The sequence below is a fragment of the Mandrillus leucophaeus genome, unplaced genomic scaffold (assembly GCF_000951045.1).
Source record: "Mandrillus leucophaeus isolate KB7577 unplaced genomic scaffold, Mleu.le_1.0 Scaffold66, whole genome shotgun sequence".
In the NCBI taxonomy this organism is placed as follows: Eukaryota; Metazoa; Chordata; class Mammalia; order Primates; family Cercopithecidae; genus Mandrillus; species Mandrillus leucophaeus.
Window position 1 is genome coordinate 4423125 of NW_012107141.1, and position 9710 is coordinate 4432834.

The following is a 9710-nucleotide window of genomic DNA, read 5'->3' on the forward strand; positions in this document are numbered from 1 at the left end:
CTCTGCCCTTTCTAGTGTTGGGAGGAGGTCACAGCCCACCCTGGGCCTCTCAGCTCACTCCTGACTCAGCTCAGCGAGGCCAACAGGGCACGGGTCAGCCCGACTTGGGGCCTAGAAAGTGGGGCACGCGGGGGTGGGAGGGCCCTGCACGCGGCCCCCGGTGGGGAAGGGGACGGGCCAGGGACTCAGACTCGCGCTCTCCCCCCAGGATGCAGCACCGAGGCTTCCTCCTTCTCACTCTCCTCGCCCTGCTGGCGCTCACCTCCGCAGTGGCCAAAAAGAAAGGTGATGGGGGATGATCGAAGGAGGGCTGGGGACGGGCAGGCGAGGCCCCGCCACCTCCGGGCTGGGCCTCCTGGGTTCCCAGCCTGGAACCCCAGGAAGGCGGCCCCTGAGGGAGTCTCCCCGTGCCCCCGTCCTGAACTCTGTTCCCCGCGCGTTGTAGACAAGGTGAAGAAGGGCGGCCCGGGGAGCGAGTGTGCGGAGTGGGCCTGGGGGCCCTGCACCCCCAGCAGCAAGGATTGCGGCGTGGGTTTCCGCGAGGGCACCTGCGGGGCCCAGACCCAGCGCATCCGGTGCAGGGTGCCCTGCAACTGGAAGAAGGAGTTTGGAGGTGAGGCGGGGCGCAGGCGGAGGGCAGGAGATGGGGGCACAGCCTCGCCGAAGCCTGGGCAGACCCTTGGAGAGACGGCCGCGGGGCGTGCAGCGCTGACCCGGGCCGCTTTCCCACCAGCCGACTGCAAGTACAAGTTTGAGAACTGGGGTGCGTGTGATGGGGGCACAGGCACCAAAGTCCGCCAAGGCACCCTGAAGAAGGCGCGCTACAATGCCCAGTGCCAGGAGACCATCCGCGTCACCAAGCCCTGCACCCCCAAGACCAAAGCCAAGGCCAAAGGTCAGCGAGAGGAGAAGGGGGTGGGGCTGTCCCAAGGGGTCTGCTCCCCCCCTCTCCCGCCCCCGCCGCCTGTGAGGGGACCATTCCAGGTTAAACCTTAAGTTTTGAGTCCTGGCCAATAGCTTCCTGACATCGCCTCACTTGGCTTCCCTGCCTGGAAAAGTCTAGAGATGGGCGCTACAAGAGGGGCAGCAGGTGATGCTGGGGACATAAATCTTCCCTGGCCCAAATAGGGACCAACTCAAGCTACTCCACTGGAGCATCTGGCTTAGGACCCAGGGAAAGTTGTCCTGGAACGGCTTGCCTTTGTCAGTTCTCCAGCCAGGGGCAGCATCTGGTCAGCTCTGCCCTTTCTAGTGTTGGGAGGAGGTCACAGCCCACCCTGGGCCTCTCAGCTCACTCCTGACTCAGCTCAGCGAGGCCAACAGGGCACGGGTGAATCTGCCCGCTTCTCAGGTGAGGAGGCTGACGCTGTCCAGGGCTGCTGTGACCAGGACCGGAACTGGAAACTTGAAGGTTTTCTGATCCCAAGTGGAAATAGGAAGCTGGGGGTGTCCGATGTCCACATCACAATGGCGGCCCCATCCCTTGCTTCCGGGTCAGCTGATTGGAAACCACTAGGGGGCAGAATCTTCTCCTCCTTCCCTGATGCCTGGGTGTTTGTGGAGCCCGCGGTCTGCAATGGGTCGGCCTGTTGATATGGTATTAATCTTTCTTTCTTGTTTTACAGCCAAGAAAGGGAAGGGAAAGGACTAGAGGCCAAGCCTGGATGCCAAGGAGCCCCTGGTGTTACATGGGGCCTGGCCCACGCCCTCCCTCTTCCAGGCCCGAGATATGACCCACCAGTGCCTTCTGTCTGCTCGTTAGCTTTAATCAATCATTCCCGGCCTTGTCCCTCTCACTCCCCAGCCCCACCCCTAAGTGCCCAAAGTGGGGAGGGACAACGGATTCTGGGAAGCTTTAGCCTCCCCCAAAGCAATGTGAGTCCCAGAGCCCGCTTTTGTTCTTCCCCACAATTCCATTACTAAGAAACACATCAAATAAACTGACTTTTTTTCCCCCTCAATAAAAGCTTTTCTTTTTTAATATATAAAAGCCCCTTCCCAAGGAGTTTGCTGTGGAAATGTGTTTGGGAGTGGGAAGGTGGGGAGAAAGACCAGGCTGTAGGGACTGGTGGGTTTCAGGGGGCTGGGGGCTTGGTGGTGGGTGCTCTCCAGAGCTCATGGAAAAAGCAGAACAATTACAAAAATTTCTTCCAGGGCCCCCGAAAGGGTGCCCGCCATCAAGTCGCCTAAGCCTCTCGGTCCTCATCTCCCCCAGGGACCAGGGCTGGGGAAGGGAACCTGGCTGACTCACTGGAACCACTGCACCCATCTCAGCCTCGCCCAGTCAAAGGTCTTTTGATCCAACCCACAGCCAATCAGGAAGGTTCTACCCATTGGGGGAGAGCAGATGCGGGGGTTGCGTGCCTACCTCACTGCCCACCTCCCCCTTCCCACTGTCACGGAAACCCGAGTGAGCCACCAGGTCGACCCCTTTCCTCTTGCCTGTGTGACCCAGGCCTCCACCCTGCAGAAGCCAGAGGGTGAGAGGTTTGAAGAGGGCGGATGGGAATACCGCCCACCACAGCCTCACCCTGACTCGATGTGCGACCTGGGACAGCCTTCTAAGGCCAGGGCCGCAGGGGGCTGTCTTCTGAATAAGTCGACCACTCTCAGCTCAGCCTGGGACCGGAGGAGGCCAGACCTCAGTTCCTGAGAGAGAACCCCTGACCTCCCAGCTGCCCCATCGTAATGTGACAAGGGCAGTGCTGCTGGGGTTGGGGGGACCTGGCCTCCACCATACCCACCCAGAACCTGGCTAAGTAGCTGCAGCCAGAGAGTTCTGCCCCTGGAGTGGGATTTGGGGAGAGGGGGCTGAGCCTACATGCAGGGTGCAGGGGGGCAGAAAGCACCGATTACAGCAGAATGGGGGACTCCAACCCTTCTACTCCCATCCCAAGCCTCCTTTTCCAAGCACTGGTCCCTCTGTTCCTCCTGAGGGGCCCTGGGCTTCGGCCCCCGTCCAGATGTCCATTCTCTCAGCACTGCTGATGGCCACAGTGGGGCAGGTGCCCACCCAGGCCAGTGCCCCGCAGCTCGTGGAAGCAGGGCCACAGAGGTGGGCCAGGCAGCCCCAATTCAGACATTCCCTGGGGTGAGCCTCCTCAGCCTGAGCAGAGAGCTGGTCTCTGAATGCAGCCAGAGCCTCTTCTGAGCTTCCTCCTCAGCAAACATGAACACGGAATGGTGCCTGCAACTCTTCCCCACAGCAGGTGAGCCGTGTGGTCCCCCAGCAGACGCACGCAACACCAGCACCTCCTAGGGCACTCCTGCCTGCCTACCTGGCAGTGCCAATGTTCCGATACTGGCACAGCAGCAGGTGCCGGAAGGTCTTTTTAAAGGTGGCGTTGCACAGAGCATAGCAGGCAGGGTTGATGGTGCTGTTGACGTAGCAGAGCCAGTAGCCAATGGACCACACTGTGTCAGGGATGCAGCTCTGGCAGAAGGTGTTCACCAGGACCATGACGTTGTAGGGCGTCCAGGTGAGGATGAAGGCTAGGAGAATGGCAAAGATCGTTCGTGTCACTTTGCGCTCCCGGGCCGCCATCTGCCGCTTCTTGCGCACCTGATTGCGAGCGATGCTGGCGAACTTGCGGGCCACGTTGGCCGCAGGGCGCATGCCAGCAGGCGTGGCAGGCACAATCTCAATGGCTGTCACACACTCATTGCCTGTCTGCTTTGTCACGATCTGGATCTTGGACCATTTGGAAGCTGGGTTGAGGGCCCGCGGCTGCAGGGAAGGGGCGGGCATGGCGGGTGTGGTGGCCTCTGTGGTGGACAGCTCTGTGGCTGGGCGTTCCTTGGTGTTCTGGGTGGCACTGCCTGAGCTGGACTCATTGGAAGTGTCCTTGTCAGTCATGGGGCGTGGTGGTGGTGGCAGCGCCGGCGGGGGGGCCTCCTCCAGCTTGCCGTTGCGCAGCTCCTCCCGGGCGGCCTCCCCGGGTGGGGGCTTCTTGACGCTCTGCTTCATTAGTGGGCTCTTGAGGAAGGCCAACGTCTTGGCTTTCTTCTCCTTCGGGCCTTCGGGCCGGTGCTTGTGGACTCGGCTGCGGCTGGCCAGGGAGATGTGGATGTACAGCACCGTCATGATGACCACAGGCAGGTAGAAGGCAGCGATGGCTGTGCCGAAGGTCACTGCTGGGTTGGACAGGAACTGGATGAAGCACTGGTTGTCGGGCACTGTCCTCTTGCCCACCACAAACTGCCAGAACAAAATGGCAGGCGCCCAGAGCACGAAGGACAGGACCCAGGCAGCGGCAATCATGAGGCCTGCCATCTTGGTGGTACGCCGGGCAGGGTAGGTGAGGGGCTTGGTGACGCAGAAGTAGCGGTCAAAGCTGATGATGAGAAGGTTCATGACGGAGGCATTGCTCACCACGTAGTCCAGGGCCAGCCACAGGTCGCAGACCACAGCGCCCAGGGGCCAGTAGCCCTTGATGATGTACACGGTGTAGAGGTTCATGGAGAAGGCGCCTATGATGAGATCGGCACACGCCAGGCTGAAGAGGAAGTAGTTGTTGACTGTCTGCAGCTGCCTGTTGACTTTGATGGACAGCATCACCAGGATGTTGCCCACGACAGTCACCAGGCTCAGGGAGCCTGTCACCGTGGCAATGAAGACCATTTCCACCGTCTCGTAGCGATTGTGGGTTGATGACGTGACCAGGCGCACGGACTGATTGCCCGAGCTGCCATTGACAGGTGTGAAGTTGGCCATGTTGGTTGTCAGGGGTGGGTAGGCCGTGTCTGGGGAGGAAGGGGAGAGAAAAGCATGAACTGCAGAAGGGGATGGGGGGAGTCATCTGGAGGCACACTGGCATCAAGGTGACAGAGGGACACTCCCTGGCAGAATGTCTTGAGAGAACTCTGTCCTCCCATCCCGCATTTGCCCATTCATTCAACATTAATTGAGCACCTACTATGTGCCAAGCCTTGCTCAGGGTGCTGTGGCTACAGAAGTGAATAAGACACACGTGGCTCCCTGCCTCCTGGGGGGAGACATGCAAACACGTGAGCCACAAAAGAAAAAAAGGCAGGGCGACGGGAGAGTGAGTCAGAAGGCAGGACAGCCATGACTCCTTGCTGGGTGATCAGGGAAGGCCTCACCCATCAGGTCATCTGGGTGATGGGGAGCCAGCCACAGGAGGAGCTGTGGAGAGTGGCCCTGCCAGGGGCAGTGGCCACAGCAAAGGCCCGGAAGCAGCACAAGGCCTGGACAGAGGCCAGTGTCGGGGGAGCTCAGGGAAGCAAGAGGAGGAGGAGAGTGGTCCCAGAGGCCCACCAGCATGTGGGCTCTGGAGATAGGTGTTCTGTTCATCCCCTTACCCACTCAGTCATGTCTTAACACCTGCTCTCCAACCCCTGTAGAAGGCACTGGGACAAAGGCAATAATAGGGGTATCTATGAGCACCTAACACTGATGGTCTACTAAGTGCCAAGCACTTCTGACACTTGAAAAAAAGCGTCTATTTATTTATCTATTTATTTGTAGAGACAGGGTCTTGGTATGTTGTCCAGACTGGTCTAGAATCCTTGAGCTCAAGTCATCCTCCCACCTCCTGAGTAGCTGGGACTCCAGGCGCCACCATGCCTGGTAACACTTTTTATAGTGTTAACTCATTTCATCCTCACAACAAACCTATGAGGTAGATACCATTTTTTTTCTTTACTACTTACAGTTGGGGAAACTGAGGCACAGAGCTGTTAAAAGCCTGACGAAGGTTTCACAGCTTCTTGCATTATACTGCTGGTGGGGATGGGTGCCGGGTTAGATGGTGAGAGGAAGGCAGTCCCGTAACTAAGAGCTCTGGCTGAGGGAGGCCAAAGAGCTCGAGGAGCCAGAGGGCTTTGCAGGGGACCAGAGATGGCGCCTGGAGCTGGGCACCCCAGAGAGGAGGAGAGTCCCTGCAGAAGGGGCCTTGGGAGGTACCTGCCACTGTCGCATCCCCTTCAAGGAGCCCTCAGCTCCAGCCACAGGACATGCAGCTGGGAGGGAGGCAGTGCAGGGGTCACTAGGGGTTATCAGAGACCCCTGAGGCCCAACTGGGGACCCATGAGGTAAAAAGATTGTCCCAGAGGGAAGAGAAGGGCTGCCAGGGCCGCCCCTTCCCTCCGCAGTCCACTCCCCACACCGGCGGCGCCCTAGCTGGAGTCCCCACCACAGGCCCTTCTCTGAGCCTGCCCTCCCTCCCACCAGTCTCCTCTTAGCTCTCCTCCCCCTCTTCCTCTTCCCTCCATGTGAGGGAGGCCCACGCCAGCTCCGAGTGCCAGGGCAGCCGCTCAGCCCAGCCTCCTTCACACCCGCCAACACACACACCGCTCCACAGACGCACGCGGGCCCATCACAGCCACGCCAGCCCAGCAGGCATGGTCGGATACGCAGTGCTGTGCGTCTGTGTGTGAGAGGAAGAGAGGGCGCGGCAGCCGGCTGTGGAGGAAGGAGGACTAGCCTGCAGCCTGGGCTCCAGCTCTGTGGCCATAGACAAGCCACTGTGCCTTCCTGCACCTCTTTCTCATTTGCAGAATAGAGAGGATCCTGTCCTGGGAGATCCTCCCCAGCAGCTATAGGGATTAGCACCTAAACTTGATCTCTATACATAAACACAAAAATGTACTGCAGGCTGGGGCCAAGGGTCAGGGTAACGGCCCCAAGTCTGACCCCAGCCCTTCTATTCCACCATCGCAGATACAGACCCAGCCTCCTAGCCTGATAGTTCAAGTTCTCCTCTGCTAAATCCTTGGTTCGTAGGAGGAGAGGCTGAGAGCAGGTATTGTCACCCCCAAGGTCACACAATGAGTCAAGGGCAAAGACCAGATACTGCCCTCTCTCGGGGTCCCTGACAACCCCATTTGGCTCTGAGAGCCTCTGAAATAGAAACTCAGGTGTCACTCTCTGCCCTGTCCCCTCCAGCACCAGGAGGCTGCCCTCCCGCAATCACTCACATGCAGGAGCGGACAGGGCAGGCAGGAGCAATCAGTCAGCCAGCCCCAAGGAAGCTCACTTGAGCCTCCCAGGGCAGGACACAGGCCAGCAGGATGATAACAAACGGGGCTAGAAGTGCAGAGTGTGAAAACATAATAGCTCTTGTTTATTGAGTGTTAACTGTGCGTCAGGAACCCCTCTGAGCTTTTAATATAGATTATCTGGTTTCATCCTTACAACAGCCTGAAAAAGCAGGTATTATTAGTATCCTCATCTTACGGATGTAAATATCCTCTTATAGACCAGGATAATATTAATCAACTGGCCCAAAGTCACCAGGTTAGGAAGTAGGGGAGTGGGCAGGAGAAGAACCCGGAAACCTCATTCTTAAGTCCAAGGTACTACTGCTCAGAGTTGACCTCCTGCCTCTGCTCCCCTCTACCCGAAAACCACACAACTGAGGGACTGTCCAGGTGAGGCTTGGGTAGGGTCCCCTCACATTCCTGCTGGCTTCTCGACTTAGCTTTCTCAGAAGACAAGCGATGATCTTGTCTTCTCCCAGATCCTGGTGGCCGGGCTGAGCCGGGACCACTGGATGGCCTGTGGTTAAGTCCTGCTCTTGGCCCGCGTGAGGGAGCTGCCAGGGCGAGACTCAGCGTCTCCCCGACTCCTGACTCCGCCCCGCCCCAGCTGTCGTCTTTTTGGACACTTCGGGGTCACCCGCAGACATTCCGACAGCAGCCCTCTCTGGCGCCTTTCCCTGGAATCCAGATGCGCCTGGATCTGGGGAGCGAGCCGCCGCCGCCAGGGCTGTGCGCACCGCTAGATGGCAATGTCGGTCCCTGGTGCCCGCTCCGGACCTAGACCGTGCGGCCGCCGTTGGCCACCGCCCCCAACTCCAATACGACTGCGAACCCAGAGGAGACCTCAAGCAGAGCCTCCCGGGGAAGGGACGTGGGTTCCCCTCGCCAGGCCCCGTGGGACGCCGCCCCAGAACTGCCCTCGGCTCCGCGCGGGGTTCTCGGGTGGGAAAGTTGAGGGAGCCCGGATTCCACCCGGCACCCTGCGAGGAACGTGTGGGCGGGAGCGCGAGTGCGAGTTCTGTTTGTGTGTGCCTACGGGGGAGCGCGAGTAGACGCTAGTAGCTGTCTGCATGTGCGTGTGTGTGCGCACGGCCACGCCTGGATACCAGTGCGCCCGTGAGAGCGCGTGAGCATGCCGCGCCGTGTGGACACGTGCATGTGCATGCGTGTGCGTGCCTAGGGTGCTGTGGCCGGGAGGATGCACACGGTTCGGGTGCCTCTACACCTGTGGACTTGCATGCACAAGCAAATGCAGGGCAGAGAATGGGTGACCGGTTACATTCCAAACGCCCCTGCCAGGAGACTCAGCCAGACCTTAGCTGTCCGCCTGAGCGCGGAGCGGGTCGGGCCAGGAGTCCGCGTCGGTATTGCACCTGGCCTGTGGGTGAAGGGTCGTGCGGATGAGGAGGCCAGACTACTAGGGGCTGCGTGCGACGGGCCACCTAACTTTGGGACGCCGTCTTAGCCCGGTGCCCAGAGGTGTCCAAGTCCTTAAAGATGTGGCAGAGTCGCAACCTCTGACTGACATCTGTCGTGAGGCCTCTGCGAGAGTCGCCCAACCCAGCCTTGAGGGACACCAGGCAGGCTCAGCTCTGCGTGCCCCTAAGACGAGTTATTGCCAAAAGCAGCCCAGTCTCGCGGCGAGAGGGCACCGGCAGTGCATCCACAAGGCGGAGGCCTGGACGGAGCTCGGGTCAGGCGAGTGCAAGACTCTTGTCTTCGGTCCTCACCCTGCACCCTACCCCAGAGGCACTTTCTAGCCCCCCTGACCAAAGTGGGCACTCAGTTTCTCACGCTAGGGTCGGGCGGGCCTCGAGGGCCGGGTTTTCCTGGGCCATCTGGAGGCTCCTCCATGTCTCCGCTGTGGTCGAAGGAGCCCTGGCTCTCGGGTGCCCCGCCCTCCCTCCAACCCCCTAGCACGCAGTTCCTGCAGCCTCTGGGCGTGGGCACTGTGCTTTTCCGAGTCCTCGACACCCCTCTTCCCCGGGTGAGACCGGAGGGGGTGCTCCGGGCGCCCGTGGGGTGGTTTGGGGTGTAGGTCTTCGGTTCTTGGGCATTCACTCCATGGCTCTGGGAAGGCTGTGGTCCCTGGATCTGTCCCTGGGGCGGGAGAGGAGACTCCAGAGTTCAAGGGAGGGAGAGGCGAAGATTTGGCACCGACATGGTGCCCAACACTTCCGTTGCGGGGCCGGAGGAGGGGGCCTGGAGCTGGAGGACCCCGGCTTGAAGGCTGGGCAGCAGCAGGGGGTAGTACCGGAGTGGGGGAGGGGTGTCGGGGAGGGCAGGGGTGTTTTCCGTCGGGGCTCAAGGTCGTAGATGGAGGACTTCAGGGGCCGGAGTGGGCTGGCAGCGCGGGGGCAAAGGGGTGGAGGGAGAGGGAGGGCGGGGAGACGGCGGGAAAAGGGCTCTTTGGGGCTCCAGCGCCTGGTGCCCTGCAGAGCCGCCAGTGGGAGGGCTGGAGTACCGGGTCCCACCCCCGACGGCTGTCCCTGGCTCCGTGGGGGCTGTGGGCGGGCACTCCTCCGCCCCCGACATCCTGGATGCCCACCCCTTCCCACGGGCGCACCCGGGCGCACCTGGAGAAGCCTCTGAGAGCCCCCGGCCTTGCTTCTAGCTGGGTCCCCCAGCCCCGGCTCACTGCCGCTCCCGGCACCGCGCTCGCCCCGGGGGGTGTCTGGCGCCCTGTTCCAGTCGAACCCACCTCTGGG

The 9710-nt window shown here is 60.6% G+C and overlaps 2 protein-coding genes across 3 annotated transcripts in view; one reads left to right on the top strand and one right to left on the bottom strand.

Annotated features, from left to right (window-relative positions):
* The window catches only part of MDK (midkine (neurite growth-promoting factor 2)), a 3029-nt gene extending 1032 nt beyond the window's left edge, over nucleotides 1-1997 (top strand). The window contains exons 2-5 of one of the 2 annotated variants that reach the window (XM_012001379.1): nucleotides 209-285; nucleotides 446-613; nucleotides 734-895; nucleotides 1626-1997. In XM_012001379.1, coding sequence (XP_011856769.1) covers nucleotides 209-285; nucleotides 446-613; nucleotides 734-895; nucleotides 1626-1651 — 433 coding nt within the window. In that variant the 3' untranslated portion in view covers nucleotides 1652-1997. Of the gene's footprint in view, nucleotides 1-208; nucleotides 286-445; nucleotides 614-733 lie in introns of both variants that reach the window. The other variant, XM_012001378.1, reaches the window with a different exon arrangement.
* Nucleotides 1998-2961: 964 nt separating this feature from the next.
* CHRM4 (cholinergic receptor, muscarinic 4) lies at nucleotides 2962-4759 on the bottom strand. The gene has a single exon (XM_012001380.1). The coding sequence runs from the start codon at nucleotides 4712-4714 to the stop codon at nucleotides 3275-3277; it is 1440 nt and encodes a 479-aa protein (XP_011856770.1). The 5' UTR covers nucleotides 4715-4759; the 3' UTR covers nucleotides 2962-3274.
* Between the last annotated feature and the right edge of the window lie 4951 nt (nucleotides 4760-9710).